We start from the raw sequence: 20757 nt of genomic DNA, 5'->3' as shown, positions 1-20757 counted from the left end.
GTTATTATTTGTTGTTGTTTGTTTCTAATTCACAGACTTCATGGACTAAGGGGGAAAAAATTCCACTGTCCAATTTCGTTGTAGGAGGGGCAGGAGGAGGAGATGCAGAAAATTCAACTCTTACACTGCTCTCTGTATGAGCTAGTAATCTCAGCCTCTGACCTAGTGCTTACCAAAAAAGGGGGGCCATATCATTTTGGCTTATTATCTCATTTAATTTTGGTCAACAACTGGAAATTGAAATCTTGAAAGGAGGTCATTTTTTTCAAGCACTACTCTCTGTGTTGTTCTAGGCTTTCATTGCTTTGGGATGCTACATTTAAGGAGTAACTTATTTGACACCTTTAACTGAACTCTTTGAAGAAATAGAACTTCTCAAGGAGGAAGAATTTGCAAACAAAGGGACACTTTATAAATGTCTCTGAAATAACCATCACAGTGAGCTTTCAGTGAAACAAAATATGAATTACCTATGTTTAACATCTGAAACCCTGTGGTTTGTTTTATATAAGGGAATCCACTTCTAATTTTTCCACTGTGTTAAAATAAACAAGCAACAGAGGGAACCTGAGAAATGAAGTTTCTAAAAGCAGACCAACCCAAGAAGGACTTTTTCATTCAGATGTGTTGCAACCCTTTTCCTTCCCGCACTGCCATTCCCTTTCCCTTCCTGCTGCCACTTATTCACATCCTGTAAAGGAATAACAGAAATATCCAGGGTTGGTCTTTGTTGAGTTAGCCTGAAAATGATGGTGATAGAGGGGGAGCTGAGAAAATGCACGTAGCAGTGCTTTAACTTTTTGGAATCACAGACCTAGCTGACACTGGAGATCAAAGTCAAGGACTTTGCCTCAAAGAAATGCACAGATGCAGACATTCACAAAGTCTCCTGTGCAGTTTCAGGAAGTGGTAAACTCCCTCAAGCCCATTTCAGGACAGAAAAGACGCGCCTGTGTCCTGAGAGCTGACAGTATTCCTGGCCTTACTCCTTGCCAAGCTCTCTTTTGAGAGCTAAGGGAGAAGAAAGGATTTAAATGTAGTGCTTGGGGGTGGATCCAGTCCAGAGCTTGCTAAGAGGTGGCTCTGTGTACTGTTTTTTGGAAGAAGAAAAGGGAAGCAAGATGGAAGGGACCTGCCTCTGAGTGACACTGTCTCCTCCTTACAGAGCCACTTGGACGCACTTAGCTGTAACAAAACAGGAACCACATGTATTTTGTAAGCAGTCAAGTTAGACGTTTCTTTGTGAGCTGCTAACCCACTCAGGTCTTCAAAAGGATCTCTCTCCTTATAGAACATCTTTGCTGTGTGAAGATACCACACACATTCAAATGCAGATTTTAAGAGTTTCTGGGGGAGGATTCCTTTGAGGAAAAATTAGACTAAAAAAAGTAAAAGAAAAAAATGAAAAAGGGCAGGGGAAACAAGGATGAGGTGGGAAATGTTTGCTGGATTATGTGGTTCAGTTTGACTTTTTTCCCTACACTTTGTACAGAAATTTGCCTGTAGGTGAAAAGGACTTTAGGGTTTCCTGAAGTTTGTTGACAATCTCCTCTTGCTTCCCTTTCATCGTCTTTATTAAAACCAGCCAATCACATGTCTTCTATGTGGATGAGTACAAGTGGGTGAACTGTGGGAGATGCAGGGTCCACACAAGTTGCCGCCCCTCTAGAAGTGACATTCTTGTAACCTAGTTTGGTTCCAAAGGTCATAGGCAGATGAGGAAATTATCCATTGCATATGGGTGAGCTCTGTTTGACCACCAATGCTTAATAACTTTGTTACCTTGGATAAATTACTTAACCTCATAAAACCTTAGCATCCTTTTTTTTAGGGGTAAGACATTTGTGAGCTATTTTGTGGGTGGAAGACATTGTCCCTCTCAAATTACATTCAGTAGGCAAATTAAATCTTATTTTGTTTAAGATCATCCCTGTGACTAGTGTAATCATATAGTTGCCAGAATACCTGGGTTATTTGGGATTATATGGGATAGTAATATTTATAGTTAACTAGTTTACAGTTAGGTTGTGTTCCATATATTATCACACTTATTCTTCACAACTTTCCTGTGAAGTAGATACTATTATTTTCCACTCTTTTATAAGTGAGAAAGACGTGCAGAGATGTTAGAAAACTTGCCCAAGATCATCCAGACAGTAGGCAGCAGAGCTGGGGGATTGAAACCCACGTGGTCTGGTTCCAGAAGCCATGCTCTTAGCTATGATCCTTTCCAGCCTTCTCTTGAGCTAGTCTATTCACACGGAAAGGAAAACATTATTTGTGGCAGACTCTGACACTTATTTAAGATGTTTTTTCTTTCCTGTTTCAGGTATCTGACAGCAAGCAGCAATAGAAATTTCTTGCTTACCATGAGGCCATTCTTAAAAAGGGCCATTTTGGTCATAATTTATGTAAGTACATATATGCTTTTGAAATATCTGATAAGAAATATTTCACTTTAATTTGACTCAGAGACATGATCCAGATTGTTTGAGTCAGCAGTAGCGTCTAACAATATGATCTTAAGATCAAAGAATTTACACGCTATAAATGTTACAAAGCCTTGGAATGTATGTATGGAAGCATTCTAGGGATATGTGAACTCAGTGACACCAACAGTATTAACTATAATATTGTTTGTGCCATTCTCAAGGTGCTGACGCTGTGTTGTCTCTGCACACAAACCTGGCTGTATCAGTTATCTAGTGCTGCACTTTTATAAAAAGCATTCATGAAATAAGCCAGTGATATTCATGGGAAAAAGTCCAGGCTTAACTACCTCCCAAAATTAATCTTTTACCTTTTATTGAAGCAAAGATTTCCCTCTGACTTTAACAAAAACAATATAATTGGTCCTACTGAAATGAGAATAACATCTAGAAGGTCTGTGCGGGTGGCTTCTTCTATAAACAGAACTTATCACCACAGAAGTGTCCCTGGCCTCTGGTTTTCTTATGCACCTTTGCAACAGGATAGCGCCATTCAGTGGTAAAATTCCACTGAGTAGACACAAAAGATGTTTCCTGGGGTTGTTGAAATAACCCTTGCATGAGTGGTCTGCTCCAGAGCATTTGAGAGTTGGAGCATTTCCAAATGTATTTATTCAGGACACAGAAGTATCATCTATCATAGTTTAAGTTAACGTTCATGGGGCTCTGTGAGAGGGATGGTTAATAACCTGGGCATTGGAGACCAATGACATGGGTCCAACTCCTGGATCTTGCAGTTTACTAGCTGTGGGATTCTGGGCAAATTGGGAGGCCTCAGGTGGATGGAAAGCCTTTAGTGGATAACAATGGATAACAGCTAATAAGTGCTTGAAACTGATGGCTGTTATTAAGATTTGCTTGCCTTTCCATCATCACCTTCATTGTTTACTCTTCCCTCTACCCAACTACTTTCCTACTCATCTTCAATGTTAGGATTTTACAGAAATGTTCACTAGAAAAAGTGTTTGTAGATCAAAATATTTGTAAAGCATCTGAAAGTATCCTCCAGAAAGGTGGGGCTTACTCCCGACAATCAATGATTTTCTTACCAAATCTTCTTTTCTCTGAAGGTGGTTGTTGTTCTGTACTTCCGTCTGTGGATAATGGGAGGATCTATGCCCCTCTTTTCAGAGCAGGATAATCCAGCTTCATTTTCACCTTACATTCTTACAAGGTCAGTAGAAATACATTTTTTTAACTTTACTTGGTATTTATCAGGTTGTTTTAAATAATCCTAAACGATATGTTGTCTTTGCATTTTAAGGAAAAAAAGGTTGTGTTCTATTCAGGGTGTGTGGAGAAAAGAAACTACTGTTTAGATGTTTGGAATTCTTTTCAACAAATGGTGCTGTTTTGTCAATATTTTTGGTATTGTTCTCATTTTGGTATATATTTGTTTACTCAACAAGCATTTTGTTGAGCACTTATCAATAATAAATATCTATTGAGGGACTTCCCTGGTGGCACAGTGGTTAAGAATCTGCCTGCCAATGCAGGGGACACGGGTTTGAGTCCTGATCCGGGAAGATCCCACATGCCGCAGAGCAACTAAGCCCGTGCGCCACAACTACTGAGACTGTGCTCTAGAGCCCGCGAGCCACAGCTACTGAGCCCTCGTGCCACAGCTACTGAAGCCTGCACGCCTAGAGCCCGTGCTCTGCAACAAGAAGCCCACCCACTGCAACGAAGAATATCCCCCGCTCGCCGCAAGTAGAGAAAGCCTATGTGCAGCAACGAAGACCCAATGCGGCGAAAAAAAAGAAATAGCTATTGAGTGGCTCATATGGCAAATGTTACAGGACAGTGAGTGCACTGAGAGGTGTGTAGAGGTTGATTGGACATTACAACTACTTGTAAGGTTAAAATCAGCAGGGAAGTTGAAAGTGGCGAACAGAAATGAACAACAATTTTTGCTAAGATACAGTCAATTGTATCTTACCATTTGTCCTTAAGAGATTTAGGATAGTGGATCAAGAAGTGATGTTGACCAATGGATCTTGTTCATTGAGAGGGTTTTAATTCCTTACCCAATCTGCTGTGATGTACTTCTGACACTTTCAGATATAATTATATCTGACAGTTTTCATAACGTTTCTTCAGGATATATTATCCTATAATGTTTATACATTAAGGTGTACTGTTCTTAAATTTTCATAGTTTTATGTTCTTTTTAATGTCTAATATCATTTTTGTAATAGTGACCTTCCCTTTTCTGTGTTTGCAAAGACATAATAAATCTTAAACCTTGACCGACAGCACACTTATATTTCAACTTACTTGTATCTCTTAGGGATGGGAGATTGTTGGATTTTGTTTTTATAAAGCCAGGCTTGCTTTATTTCACTCATTTACTTTATATGTTTTAATTGATAAATTTCTACTCTCTTTTCATTGTATGCTCTTCTTTTTTGTTCTTAGTGTTTTCTTCCTTTCTGAAGACTATTTTCCATTCAAAAAGTATTCTTCCAATTTGTTTGACCCATTTTTCTAATAAATATTATGTCACAGTTGTTTGCATTACTTGCAACATCCATTTGTGTTAAAAAATCTTGAATATGCTTCAGAAACCATATGGTATACAGCCTCCAGTGTTGACTTATCCCTTTGAGATAGTCTAGAGACTTATAAATTGTTGTTTATGTCTTATATTTTTCAAAATACTGTTTAATTAGTCCATTCATTAAGCTTGACATCTGTAGCCCAACTTTTTGTTAATATTGCAATCTACTTGTCCTTTTTAGGTTTCTCTCACTGGCTTTCAACATCTCCAGGGCTCCTTGTCTGGATATTTTTAGCTCATTGAGAAATTGTTTCAGGTTCTGCAGCTCCTTCAATAGCTATTTTCTGCCTTTAAGTGAAAAAAACAGCTTTGCCAGATCCTGTTCTTGCTTCTGGCTCCATTTCCCTTAGCCCTCGGTTGGTCTCCCTCCAAGCTTTCTTGTCTGCTGAATTTGAGCACTTATTCTTGTCTTTATAGTTAGATGCAGCCCATTCCCCGAACGTACCAGTCTCCAAACGCCAAGCTGGAGCAAAGCAACAGATGGATGAGAACAAGAACATATTGCTCTCAACTCACCAACCAGTCATTTCATTCTTATCTCTGTCATCAGCAAACACATGCCTGCCCCACTGTCCTTGGTGTCAAGACAAGGTGTCTTTGGTCTCTGGCTCACTGCCCTTCTGTCTATACCATCTTAGCTGCCAGGGGGGTCAGGTTGCATTTTCATTCCTGCTGGTGGTCAAAAAAATTCTTTGGTGGAACCTCTGGCAGAATTAGGACCTTGGGCCGGTCATTCACCATGTTCTGCCTTTCACTTCCAAGGTTTTTACGTATTTTTTCTGAGGGGTCTGATACACATTTCATCCAGGACTTTCCGTCTGTGAATCCATCTGAATGACTATTCTCAGGCGATTCAATCAATATAAAGTGATAGAACAGAATATCCTAACATCTTTATATTCTCCCCCTTGTAAAAAAAAAACACGTATCTTTCTGTTTTTGTGTTTCATCCTTAAAATACGTAGATACCCTGGGACATTTCAGTGACAGTTGCTGTAAATGGCCTTTCACGTTCCTCTAAGACAGCTGCATTATAATTGACTCTTTTAAGCATCCAGAACATTGTCTTTAATTCCTTTCCTGAGTAAAGTTTCTACTCTTCTTGCATAATTGTTTGACCTCCGGTATAATGATGATTCTTAAACTGGATTACCTTAGTCTGTTTCCAATTCTGTTGGCTTTTTTTTTTTTCTTCTCATCAGCTGTACAGTTTAGCTATGATTTGGCTGGCTCTGTGAGTCTGTCTTTACCAATCAGAGGTTTGTCAGTCAGCTATGTCAATTGATCTCGTTATTGCTTCACCTCTTTTACTGGATTTGTAAACTGAACAACTTTTATAGCATCTTTGCTTCTATCTTGCAAGGATACCTTCTTTTAAAGTAGGTATAATAACTTTATTATCAGGTGAGAGTTTTCACACTAGCTTTCTCTTCTCTTAATAATTGTTATAGTTATTAATTACATGTAGTTTTAAAAAAATATCCTAATGGCTTTTAAAAGTTGCTTGGTCAGCTCTTTGTTTTTTGGTTTGTTTCACCTGACTTCTTGTGATTTTAGTTCTGAGATTCCTTCTCTTTTAGATGATCTATTCCCATGTGTTTAGCAAAGAGGAAATACCCTGCCATTTTCTGCCTAACAAAACAGATGCAAAATTGTTGTGGTATGCTCATGAGAAACCTTTGTTAAGAAAAATTATCTAAGACATGAGAATAAGAAAAACATGACCGTGGCATTCACTGTAATGTAGAACATTGTCTAACAAACCTAGAGGAATACAACTTTGGCTGACTTATTATTCACATTTACTGTATTTTACAACTCTGTCAACTTAGAATTTTACGTATAGAAATCTGACAGGTGTGATTATTTCTTTTCTCTCAAGTAGAAAATGAAATTTCAAATGTTAGTTTTATTGCCTTGCAAGACATTGGGCAAACTTGTATCTAATTCGCCAGCCTCATTCCTTTTTATTCTTTCATGAACCATGAAAACTTGTTTTTCAAATTTAGTTTGTATATATCGATACATATATACTTATATGTTTCTTATATATATTCAATTTATATCTATATTTAGTAACAGCTTGAGATATAATTTACATGCTATACAATTCATCTGTTTAACATGTACAATTCAATGGTTTTTAGTATATTCACAGAGCCGTGCAGCTATCATCACAATCAAATTTAGAACACCTCCCCAGAAAGAAACCTCATCTCCATTAGCAGCTGTTCCCTATTTCACCCCAGTCCCCCGGCCTTAGGCAACCATTGATCTACTTTTTATCTCTATAGAATTACTTATTTTGGATGTGTTATATCAATGGAATCACATGATGTGTGATCATTAGTGACTGGCTTCTTTTACTTAGTAAACTATATAAGTTAGTTTACTAACTTTAAACTAAGTTTAAGTTACTTAGTAAACTAAGTTCAAGATTCATCGTGTCATAGCATACATATATTAATCTTTATTTCTTTTTTATTCTGCAGTAGTATGCCATTTTATAGATACATCACTTTTTATTTTACCCTTTATCTGTTGATGGACGTTTGGGTTGTTTCCATGTAATAGAACGTTTTGGCTATTCCGTATAATGCTGCTATGAACATTCATGTACAAGTTTTTGTTTGAATGTATGTTTTGATTTCTCTTGCCTATGTACCAAGGAGTGGAATTACCAGATCATATATGTTAACTCTATATTTGACTTTTTTTTTTTTAGCACAAGAATGTTTATTTATTTTATTTTATTTTATTTTTTGGCTGCGTTGGGTCTTCATTGCTGCGCATGGGCTTTCTCCAGTTGCAGCGAGCAGGGACTTCTCTTGTTGCGGAGCATGGGCTCTAGGTACGTGGGCTTCAGTAGTTGTGGCGCACGGACTCAGTAGTTGTGGCACATGGGCTTAGTTGTTCCGAAGCATGTGGGATCTTCCTGGACTAGGAATCGAACCCTTGCCCCCTGCATTGGCAGGCGGATTCCCAACCACTGTGCCACCAGGGAAGTCCCCTATATTTAACTTTTTGAGGAACTGCCAGACTGTTTACCAAAGCGGTTTTACCATTTTACATTTCTACCAGCAGTCTATGAGGGTTCCAGTTTCTCCACATCCTCTTCATCCTCTTCTTCAACAGTCTTTTTGTTGTTGTTGTTTTAATTATAGCCATGCAAGTGGGTGTGAAATGGCATCTTATTGTGGTTTTGATTTGCATTTCCCTGATGACTAATGATGTTGAGCATCTTTATATATACATATTAGCCATTTCTATATCTTCTTTGAAGAAATGTCTGTTCATATCCTTTGTCCAGTTTTTAATTGGGTTATTTGTCTTTTTATTATTGAGTTATAATAGTTCTTTATATATTCTACATATGATATTTATATATTCTAGATATATGATTTATGAACATTTTTTACCTTTCTGTGGATTGTTGTTTCACTTTCTTGATGGTGATCTTTGAGGCACAAAAGTTTTTAATTTTGATGAAATCCAATTTAATCTGTTTTTTGGTTGTTGTTACTTATGCTTTTGCAGTTATATCTAAGAAGGTTTTGCCTAACTCAAATTCTCTTCTAAATTGGCTTTGTCAAGTGTCTGATTCCCTTATTAATAAGTTATGTAAACCTTTAGTCTTCACTGTGTATTTGTACAGGATTATGTTTTTAATATTTTTTAAATTGTACTTTGATACAGTTTATGTTAACAGCAGTTCAGAGGCCGTTTATAATTTGGCTTTTAATTTTTGTCCATTGGGCATGTCCAATCTACAAGATAGATACATACAGAATGGGGGGAGGGGGTCATCATTATTCAGGATACGCTGGCAACAAGCCCTTAATCTTTTACCTTTCCATTTTATTCCAAACATTCAGATTGTATTAACTGTCAGTAATTCTGTGTGACTGATCAATAACTTTTTTAATCTGTAATTGAGATTTGTGTGGATCAACTGAATGACATGACATTGAATGATACATGTTTCTGCTTTTGACTTGAGAAGAAAAGTGTCATTAGAAGTTGAAGAACAGGGCTTCCCTGGTGGCACAGTGGTTAAGAATCTGCCTGCCAATGCAGGGGACACGGGTTCTGACCCTGGGACATGGGTTCGGGTCCGGGAAGATCCCACATGCCGCGAAGCAACTAAACCCGTGAGCCACAACTACTGAGTCTGTGCTCTAGAGCCCACGGGCCACAACTACTGAAGCCTGCATGCCTAGAGCCCGTGCTCTGCAACAAGAGAAGCCACGGCAATGAGAAGACTGGGCACCGCAACGAAGAGTAGCCCCTGCTCGCCACAACTAGAGAAAGCCTGTGCACAGCAATGAAGACCTAACACAGCCGAAAATAAATAAAATAAAATAAATTAATTAAAACAAAAAAAAAGAAGTTGAAGAACAGAAGAAGTGTTGTATTTCAATTGCACAACTTTTTCTCGACAAGCAAGTTGGAAAATTTTGCCCTCATATGTCCAAATCCCTCCCATCCCTCATGGAATTTCTGTAGAAACAAGAGCTAGAAGTTTTCAGCAGAGATAGAAGGGAGTGAATGCAGACAAAAACCATGTACTAAAACAGACAAAAACCAAAACAAAACAGGTTAGCGATTTCAGAAATTTGAGATTGGAAAATTTTGAAATTAGATTTGAATGTAGAAAGGGGCTAGAGCCAAGTGTTGTGGGTAGGTTTTGAGTAGGAATCCCAAATTAAATATTAAACCAAGAACAGTTGCATGTTGGGAGAGATGGAGGGTGGGGCTGAGGGCCAGAGTGATTGTCTAGATCTGTGGTGTCCACTACAGGAGCCACGAACCACATGAGGCTACCGGCTAGTCTGAATTGAGATGTGATGTAAGTATAAATAAAGTACACACAGGATTTTTTTTTTTAATTTTTATTTTTTTATTTGATTTTTGGCTGCGTTGGGTTTTCATTGTTGCACGCGGGCTTTCTCTAGTTGTGGTGAGCGGGGGCTACTCTTCATTGTGGTGCGCGGGCTTCTCATTGCGGTGGCTTCTCGTTGCAGAGCACAGGCTCTAGCCATGTGGGCTTCAGTAGTTGTGGCACGCAGGCTCAGTAGTTGTGGCTCATGGGCTCTAGAGCGCAGGCTCAGTAGTTGTGGCTCATGGGCTTAGTTGCTCCATGGAATGTGGGATCTTCCCAGACCAGGGCTTGAACCCGTGTCCCCTACATTGGCAGGCGGATTCTTAACCACTGCGCCACCAGGGAAGTCCCCACACAGGATTTTGAAGACAAAATTCTGTAAGAATAAAAGAATGCAAAATACCTCATTAATACGTTTATATTGATTATACCCCATAAATTATATATATGTTGAAATGATATTTTGAGTATATTCTTGAAACAAAATATATTATTAAGTTAATTTACCATGTTTCATTTTCCTCTTTTTAACATAGCTAATAAAACCTTGAAATTATGCATGCTTTTATTACATTTATTTTGGATAGCACTGGCCTAGAACAAGTGCTGGGGTTCTTGGCTTAGCTCTGGGAGAAGGACGGGGAGGTGGGAGGGCTGGCTAGTGGGGCACCCCCAGTGTACTCTGCAGCCTTCCCCTGCCTCTGGTTTGGGTGGTTTCTTCTAGTCTGCCAACTTGTGTTTCACTCAGCTGATTCTGAGTGGTGGAGGGATTTTATTGCACTCCATCTTTTGGTATAACGACTAACTTAGTCCCATCTGAAAAAAATGTCCTTTAGGGACCAAGACCACAGGTGCTCATGACACTTCTTATAAATTACCACCCAAGATTATGCCCTGACTGCAGCTGTCCCGGGCTTTATGAGTTTACTCCAGCCAGATTGCCAAACCTGCACGTGTCTCGAAAACACTTATGAATCATGCTGAAACATCAGTGCTGGGGTCCAGTGCCCAAAGATTCTGCTTTGGTGGTTATGGTGGACTTGCATTTGAGGAGTCATGGAATAGGTCTGTGTGCAGCTTGTTCTGTCAGAGAATTGTCATTTAGCCCAGAATTTACTTCTCTGTATGTGTCTCTTAAGAAATGTGGTACTTTGACATTCAATTTTGGAAATCTTGGATAAAAAATAAAAACAAAAGCGGAGGTTAAGTATGGCTTCTGCATAAGGCTGGAGCCTGCAGAAGGGATAACATTGTTTCTGCTATTAAGGTGCCTGCCTGCTGTCTAGTAACTGGTTTTCTGTCTTAACCAGATTCGAAGAGGACGGAACATAAAGCAGTATATGCTTGACCGAAGAAGTATTGCCTTTCTAATATTAAAAATGGTTGTCTTTCAAATCCAGGAAATAGATAAAATAGGATTTTTCAGTGAATGTAAGGCCTCCTATCAGCATCATGTTTTTTCATGAGATGTGGTCCTGGATAAGCAGGTGGAATATATCTTCTTAAGTGGATAGATCTGTTTCTGCTGTTCAGCTATCCAGACAAAGGCTTGTATTACTTGTTGGAAGACATCAAGATATGAAATAATGAGATTAAGATAGAACTCAACATTCTCCTTCTAAAGAAGCTTCTTTTTCTGTCTCCATTTTCAGCTGATAATTTCAAACAGGCACAAAACCTTAGGTTTTGATTGTTACAGCCTTAGGGCACTATGTCTTAGTAATGTTTATAGCCCTTAAAGCCCCTAATATGGGGGCTATCTCATAACATAACGTATCTCTGAACAAACTGAATGAAAATTTAAATTATGTTTTAAAACAAACAAAACCACTCTGTGCTTAAAGAGGGGTGAGCAAAAGTCGCTGCTTTGTTTTTGCTTCAGCAACTAGCAGGGCCTTCACACATGAAATGAAACTGAAATTATTCTGATTTTCAAAGCAATGGTCCCCAAACTAGACTGAATATCAGAGTCACCCTGGGAAGTATGCTAAAAATAAGATTTTCTGGTTCAGGTTGCAGAAATTCTGATTGAATGGATCACAAGGTTGGGTGAGAGATTCTGTATCTGATCAGCAACCTAATTGTTTTGGGGGGGGAGAAAGAGGTGTTACCCTTTTTGAAATCCTCAGGTATGAACTGTGTCCTCTGTAGCTGAAGAGTGCGCTACAAGGTGGGTGTTGTCCCCATCGTGTAGTTTGTATTATGTTCTTAGAAACATAGCTTGGGGATGAAGGAGATGGTCAAGGTCACTGAGTGTAGTTTCCCCAACTGAAATGACACTGTGTAATAGTAATTCCTCTAATTGTCTTAGACCCCGGGAATGAAGGGGACAAAAACGAAGAAGAAAGAGGAGGGAGTCAGAAGAGGGAGACGGTGGTAGTAGCAGATTCTACCTGTGGGCTAGGGAGCAGGGCTGGAAAAGGCTGGTCTGGATCACTTTACTGCTTGAAGAAAATATAGAATACTTTAAATCTACTTATTGTGTTTCCATTAGAATATTTAATCCATGAGAAGCTGATAAAAATTAGAGACGATTCTTTTATTTTTGCTAACAATGGAACATAAAGGCAAAACTTGCTTTTCATAACGAATAAAATGCCAAACCCAAGCTTTTAATTTGCTTCTACTTCTTGCCGTATGATGCTCTAACAAATATTTCCATCAGTGCAGTCATCTGTTTACTCTGTTGGAGAGGTGACTACACACTGGTTTTAAGTTTGTCAGCCCTGCTTCGACTAAAAGTTAAAGGTTTGGGGTTTTTTTGGTATAAAAGCTCAAGTTCATCCAGGTTGCACTGTTCAAGGAATAAGTCAGAATCTCAGGCAGGTGTTTCTCCATGAAATACCAGTATTTGACCCATCATATTTCCTTTCTACATTGTATGTGGAGCCAGAAAACCCTGTCTTGTATGCAGGGTCTCCTATGGGTCTCTTGCGGGGCATTGAACAAGTCTGCCTCTCTAAGGCTGTTTCCCTTGCTGCAAGAAGGGTAATATCCAGTTCGTAGAGACTGAGTTGGGATCAGATAATCCTTATATGCAAATACTTTGTAAGCTAGAAAATGCTGTACATGCCTAAGGGATGTTCAGTGTTGTTGGATGTAGTTCATTAGTAGACCTCCGGGATTCTGTGTGGAATCTGGAACCTGCACCTGATGTATGGTCAGCAGTCGGTATGTTTGCTCAGTGGAAGTTACACCTGAACGTTGGTTTGAAATAAAGATGTTAAATGCTTTATAGAGAGAAACAGACTTTAGGTAAGAAATGAACCTAGTATTTATTCTGCAGAAGGAATTATTTACCTTTTTAGAGATAAATGGGTAAGAAGTTGTTGCTGGAAGTCTTAGAGGTTGAAATTCATATTTTCTGCTCTGAGGAGACTATCTCTGTTAATAAGATAACTGTATTAATGGTGCATTAAAAAGGTCAAAGAGACTTAATGACATTTCAGATTCACTTTATAGTTTATCCATGGTAACAAGAATTCTCATTTGAACTATTATTCATTGCAGTTTAATGCAAAATAAGAAAAAGTAAGCTTGGCATAGCTTTATAAGGATGCGCTGTGACATGTGAGGGGAGTGAGTGCCTTTACTCAGACACTCCTCATTATTAGATGGTGTCCCAGGAGCCAGCATTACACAAGGTGCTGAGGGGGCTACACAAGGGCAGAATCTTCAGTCTGTGCCCTTTAACTACAAGCGTGGACAACTGGAAGCCTAGCAGGTATCTTTTATGGGACTAGAAAAATGTATGGTTGCCTCAGGCCAAACTAAAAGTATCTAATTTAAATATTTTTAGATTTTTAGGCATTATTTTACTATCAGGTTAATTTCTGAAAACCTGTCTACTTACAGAGCTGGGTGCTGGGGAAATAGCTATAAATAAGACTCAACCCCGTCCCCGAGGAGCTTCTGTTCTAGTGGGAAGACAGGCACGTCATCAATGGGAAGTTACAGGGCAGTGTGTAAGCCCCGAGGCTGTGGGAGCTCATATAGGGGACTCCAGCCTGGCCTGGGGGTGGGGGGGAGTGGGGACAGGGAAAGCCTGCCAGAAGAAGTGACACCTTTGTTGGGACTTGAAGGATCAGGAACTGGAGTTTGGCCAACCTGTGAGAGTTGATTCCAAAAGATGAGGTGAGCCAATCAGGTGCTGCTCTCAGGAATTTGAAACCTGAGAGTGAGGCTGTGAAGACTGAAGTGACAGGTGTGTGAAGGCAGGAGGAAAGGAGAGCTGGGCAGCCCTGACGACCATGCTCCAGCCTCAGTCATGAGAAGCATGACTAAGGAGCCCCTGAGAGGGAGGAGATGGAGCAAAGGCTAAGAGAAGCAGGGCAGCCGTGAAGAAGGCCTGTGGCCTAGAGAGAAGCCTACCTTTCTTGTAGCTGCTTGGTTCTGGTTCCTGAGAAGTCTGGTTTTGCTCTTAATAATTTCCTGTCTTCTGATTCTTACGGGAATTTTAAAAATAACTCTCCCTTTAACTGGTTTGATTAGACCATTGGTCCTTATAATCTGGAAGAACTTGAAAAACAAAACACAGTGAGAAACTGGCTGGAGAGCCCCTTGGATCTCTTCTCCTATTTCATGAGTAGTTGGAAATGGTCTTGCCATCTCTGTTCCCAGGTGCTAAAGCATCAAGTATCAGTACTCAGTGCTACTTACGGGCCTTTGCCCCATGGATGGAATGCCCCAAGGGCAGGCCTCAGCACTTGTCTGGCACCTTCTACTCTGTTGCCACCGAGGAGCTAAGGGATGAGGGCCGTAGACAAGCTTCTACACCAGCCATTCAGCTGGGATTGCCTTGGAGCTTTCTGTCCCAGCCCTGTGTGCTGGGGATCAGGGCCTGCTTCCAGTCATCCCATCCTTGTCTATAAATGGTTTTCCTTGATTTTCTTTTCTTTTGTGTCACCTGTTTTTGTTCCACATTACCCATTGTGACATTCATCCATGTTGTTGTATTCATTCTCATTGCTGAATGGATTTCCATTCAATGAATATACAATGTAGGTGTTGATTTTATTGTAGATAGACATCTGGGTTGTTTCCCGTTTGGGGGTGTTAATACTAGTGCTGCCCATGACATAGAAACAACCTAAATGTCCACCAACAGAGGAATACATAAAGAAGATGTGGTGTGTGTGTGTGTGTGTGTGTATAAATAAACACAATGGAATACTACTCAGCCATAAAAAGGAATGAAATAATGCCATTTGCAGCAACATGGATGGACCTAGAGATTATCATATTAAGTGAAGTAAGTCAAACAGAGAAAGACAAATATCATGATATCACTTACATGTGAAATCTAAAAGAATGGTACAAATGAACTTATTTACAAAACAGAAATAGACTCACAGACATAGTGAACAAACATGGTTACCGAAGGGGAAAGGGGGGGAAGGATAAATTGGGAATTTGGGATTAACAGATACACACTACTATGTATAAAATAGATAAAAAACAAAGACCCACTGTATAGCACAGGGAACTATTTTCAATACCTGTACTAAACCATATTGGAAAAGAATCTGAAAAAGAATATAAATGTATAAATATATATATACATACACACATATATAACTAAATCAGTTTGATGTACACCTGAACCATTGTGACTCAACTGTACTTCAATAAAAATTTTTAAAAAATAATAGTGTTGCTATGAACAATCTTGTAAATGTCTTTTGGTTAACATATGTGTGCAACATTGCTGGGTAGGAACTTAGGAGTAGAATTGCTACATCATGAAGTATGCATTTATTCTACTTTCATGAAACTTCCTGAACTTCTCCAACATGGTTTAATCAATTCACAGTAGTGTTTCAAAGTTCTGGTTTCTCCACACCCTAACCAACATTTGACATAATATTTTTCATTTTAGACATTTTAGCAGGAGTCATTTTATCATTTGTATATTACACATTTTTAATCCTGTACTCTAATTTACCCATATTTTTAACTGTCCTCAGAAAGTGTCATGTTCATTTACAATTTGAAGCCATTTTTATTTGGGGTTCCTGCCTGGATTCTCTATCTGCCATCTTTCCACCTATTTAAATTCTGCATAGATTCTAGGAGGGCATTTCTTAATCCTCTGTCCTTCATTAATCTGTCACTTCTTAGAACTCCATTGAAATTTGGTGTCTATATTTCACTATTACCCAACCATGTAATATATGCATGTCTTCTCACCACCGATGCTGTGAAAATGACCTTGTGGAAGACGAGGGCTAGCTCTGATTACCCTTCAGCACCTATAAAAATTCACAGAGTAAGTATTCAACATTTATTGAATTCATGTGAGGGTCTCCTGTTCATTGAGAACTTAGTTCAATAAATGGCTTTCTTTGGCTAGTCCCAGAGACGGGTATAAGGAGAAGATGCTAATGATGACAATAAGCAGGTTATGCCTACAAAGGCCTGTCATTATTGCTGGGATACGGTGAAACTATGGAGATCCTTTTGAAGCATCAATGGAATACAGGAGTTGTGAGGATGAAAATAAGGGACAGCCTAGGGAGGGGCAGGACAGATCACCAAAACCCAGTGGACAGAGGTAGAGTCAGGGTAAGGTGGGGTGCTCCACTCTGGAGGTACCATGGCTATTTTGACAGTGTTAGCCAGTGCCCTTCCCAAGAGGATGCAGTGTGTATACAGTGGACCCAGTGTCCCGTATTTATGAAATGGTGGAGGATTTTGTAGATGAAAGAGAAAGAAGGATCCTTTGCGCAGAAACATTTCTATATAAAACAAGCAAGTGCTGCGTGTTTCTGCTGGCAGTGCGTGATGTTTTCATATGTACCCATCATAGGCATCTTTATGTTAGGCTCATGTTATTTCTTAGCCAAAAAGGTTTTTTCAAAGACAGCAGAATTTATGTATATTTTAGCAGTTAAAGCACTGTAATCTTTTTCTTGATAAAAATGAAGATTTAGATTTAAAGAGTGCCACACTATTTACAATAGCCAGGACATGGAAGCAACCTAAATGTCCATCGACAGATGAATGGATAAAGAAGAATACAATGGAATATTACTCAGCCATAAAAAGGAACATAATTGAGTTATTTGTAGTGAGGTGGATGGACCTAGAGTCTCTTATACAAAGTGAAGTAAGTCAGAAAGAGGAAAACAAATACCGTATGCTAACGCATATATATGGAATCTAGAAAACTGATACAATGAACCTAGTGGCAGGGCAGGAATAAAGACATACGTAGAGAATGAACTTGAGGACACAGGGTAGGAAGAGGAGGCTGGGACAAAGTGAGAGAGTAGCATTGTCATATATACACTACCAAATGTAAAATAGATAGCTAGTGGAAGCAGCTGCATAGCACCGGGAAATCAGCTCGGTGCTTTGTAACGACCTAGAGGGGTGGGATAGGGAGGGTGGGAGGGAGTCTCAAGAGGGAGGGGATATGGGGGTATATGTATACATATAGCTGATTCACTTTGTTGTACAGCAGAAATTAACACAACATTGTAAAGCAATTATACTTCAAAAAAGATGTTTAAAAAAAAAAAAAGGCCACAGTTTGATTAGGTGCCATTTGATGCCAGTTCCCACCGGCCTCATTTTCCCTTTCATGTATTTCATCCTGAAACCTCTTCATTCATTCCTGGATTATGAATGAAAATACCTCACTAAATTGTTTAAGCTGAATTCCTGGCTTTTCGTGCTGTATATTCCATTTTGTTGGCCAGATATTCTAGTGGCTTTCCTCCTGTTAGCAGAATTCATGGTAGAAAATTGGTAAATAATTCATTTCATTTTTGCCCCTGCTTTAAAAAAGAAAACCCAGTGGGACAGAGATATTCAAAGATTGTTTTATTTCTGAAATTTTAGCAGAAATAAACAAGGTGATTAGTTTGAAATGTAATTCATGGTCAGTGAGTTAAAAAGAAATACATCAGTTGCTGATTACAGCTAGCTCAACTAGCCCCCTCAAATCTAATTAGCTTTCGGGGTGATTCCAAGTGGCTTCTTTGTGCTTAAATTTGCAAAATTTTTCCAATGCTGTTTCGGTATTTCAAATAGTATTTAAGGAGTTTACTTGCAACATTTATCTGAGTTCATATGCACAAAAGGTAGGTGTATATCTCTGAGCTAATGGAGATAATATATATGTATTAAAAAGGGAAATTCCACTCCTGGGTATATATCACAAAAAAACCCAAAAAACACTACGTTGAAAAGATACATGCACCCCAGTGTTCATAGTAGTATTATTTACAATAGCCAAGATATGGAAGCAACCTAAGTGTCCATCAACAGGTGAATGGATAAAGATTCTGTGGTGTATACATACAGTGGAATATTACTCAGTCTTATAAAAAAGAACAAAATTTTGCCATTTGCAACAACTTAGATGGACCTGGAGGGTATTATGCTTAGTGAAGTAAGTCAGACAGAGAAAGACAAATACTGTATATCATCACTTATATGTGAAAGCTCAAAAATATAACAAAACAGAAACAGACTCACATACAGAACAAACTAATGGTTATGAAAAGGGAAGGGGGAGGGGCAATTTAGGGGTGAGGAATTAAGAGGTACAAACTACTATGTATAAAATAAATAAGCTACGAGGATACATTGTACAGCAGAGGGAATATAGCCAATATTTTATAATAACTTTAAATAGAGTATAATCTATAAAAATTTTGAATCACTATGTTGTACACCTGAAACTAATATAATATTATAAATCACCTATACCTCAACAAAAATAAGGAGGGTTAGTTAAGTTAATAGTGTTGGGTTAAGTTAATAGTTTTGACCCTCCTAGTGTTATAGGAAGGTGAAGTTTCTTTTAGTTCTGTGGTTTACTTTTCTTTTTTGACCTATTTTGCTTATAATCTGTGTAAAAAGTCACAACTGAGCATTTAAAAAAAATATGTAAGTAACTACTTTGAGACCGTAACTTTTAAAAAATGTTATTCTTGATATTTGTTTTTTGTCAGTATGGTATTTCAAGTCTAGAAAATATAAGAGACTGAATGAAGACAACTTGCAGGGCAAGTTCAAAATGTGAACTAAACATTAAAATAAAAGTTTCTGCATAATGTTTGTAGCTATTCCATGGTCAAGCTGCAACCAGACTTAAGAAAGCATTCCTGTTGCAATTCTGTTGCCTTTATCACTACTTAAAAATTGTTTTATTATGAAAAATATTAAATATGTACAAGAGTGGAGAAAACGGCATAAAGAATCCCCACCTACCCTTTATCCAGTTTTCCCAATCATAGTTCATGGCCAATCTTGTTTCATTCATACTCCCACCCGGTTCTTCCGCGTCGCTTCAATCCATCATTTTGAAGCAAATCCCAGACATAATCTCATTTCAAATGCGTACATTTTCGTATGTATTTCTGAAATACAAGGACCCTTAAAGACTAGAACCACAATACCGTTATCATGCTTTAGAAATTAACAGTGATTCTCTATTATCATATATCCAATCAGCGTTTCATTTTTTCTGTCTCATAAGCAGTTATTTTTAATAGCAGTTTGTTTGAATTAGCAGCTAAACAAAACCTGCACTTTGTTCGATATGTCTCTTAAGTCTCTTAATTTATAGGTGCCCTCTCCCATTTTTTTCCGCTCCCATTGCAATGTATTTGTTGAAGAAACTGCTGTCATTTGTTCCGTGGAATTTGTAACATTCTGGATTTAGCGTATTGCCTCCCTGTGGTATTATTTAACATGTTCTGGTGTTTTCTGTATTTGATGTAAACTGGTAATAAAGTGCTTTGTTAGTTTCAAGTTTAATTTTCTTTTTTATTTGACAAGACTGCTTCAAATAAAAAAGCAGCCCATCAGCTTTTTGTGTATATCCATCAGGAGTTAGTCTCCCTTTCTGTGATGTTAAAATTGATTAGTAAGTTCTAGGCACCTGATTTATCCTGATCCATCCATTATAAAATACCCCATCAGCTTTTCACCTAATAATTTCAGCAGCCATTTTTGATCATTGCCTAGATCTATTATAGCAAGAAGGAGAGATACTATTTTTTAAGGTAATTCCTAAGAGCTGGGATGTAACCGAGTGACATAGCTGTGTGATTCTCCTGCTAAGTTTGGTGGTTGAACATTCTCCTTTAAAGCCAAGTCATGAAGAATCTTTACTGAGCTAAGAAGTATATAGCATCAACTTAGAAGCTCTGTGAAAAGAAGAAGCCCTAAGTGACCCAGTCATCATTCTGTGGAGTTGGCATTCTCACGAGGCAGTTTCACAGGCCCAAACCTAAAAGGGATAAGGTGACTTTTTTATTTTTGATAAATAACAGAGCTTGGACTTCATCAAACTTTCAGTATATACTGCACTATCTGTACATTCATATTTTATTTAAAATAACAACAGAGAGGGGAGTGTTGAGAAACACCATTGAAGTATCTGACCCATTTCTCTGTTGGGGTTTGAGAGCGGAGGCAGTGAATAATCCCTATCACTGAGCCTTTCCTGATCATTGCTAATGATTTTTCCACTGCCAACCTTGGAGGAAGAGGAGGAAAGGGAAGGAGATAAATTGGAAAGGGCTGGGAGGGGTGTTCTAAACTAGGGCTACTTACTGAGAGGAATTCAGGGTGAATTGACTCTTAACATTGGAAAGTAACCTAGAAATTATCTGATCCAACTTCTTTGCCCATCCAAGGTTTCCTCCAAAAGGATCTGGCGATGAGGGGGCTCTTCTCTGCACATTCTGAGCCCTCATGGCACTCATCTCCTTCTGCCTCTTTAATTCTGTGTATCTTATTTTCACTACTGGATTTTACATTCCTTGAGGGCAAGGGATTTATCTATTTCTCTGGTTTAGTCCCATGTA

General features: G+C 38.6%; 1 protein-coding gene across 2 annotated transcripts in view; it reads left to right on the top strand.

Annotated features, from left to right (window-relative positions):
* TMTC1 (transmembrane O-mannosyltransferase targeting cadherins 1) overlaps positions 1-20757 on the top strand; it is a 265227-nt gene that overhangs the window by 127857 nt on the left and 116613 nt on the right. For both annotated transcript variants that reach the window (XM_082352064.1, XM_082352063.1), the window contains exons 6-7: positions 2330-2411; positions 3560-3663. In XM_082352064.1, coding sequence (XP_082208190.1) covers positions 2330-2411; positions 3560-3663 — 186 coding nt within the window. The remainder of the gene's footprint in view (positions 1-2329; positions 2412-3559; positions 3664-20757) is intronic.

Source organism: Balaenoptera borealis, assembly GCF_965194805.1.
Source record: "Balaenoptera borealis genome assembly, chromosome: 13".
Taxonomy (NCBI): domain Eukaryota; kingdom Metazoa; phylum Chordata; class Mammalia; order Artiodactyla; family Balaenopteridae; genus Balaenoptera; species Balaenoptera borealis.
This window is presented reverse-complemented; position numbering and strand designations above follow the sequence as displayed.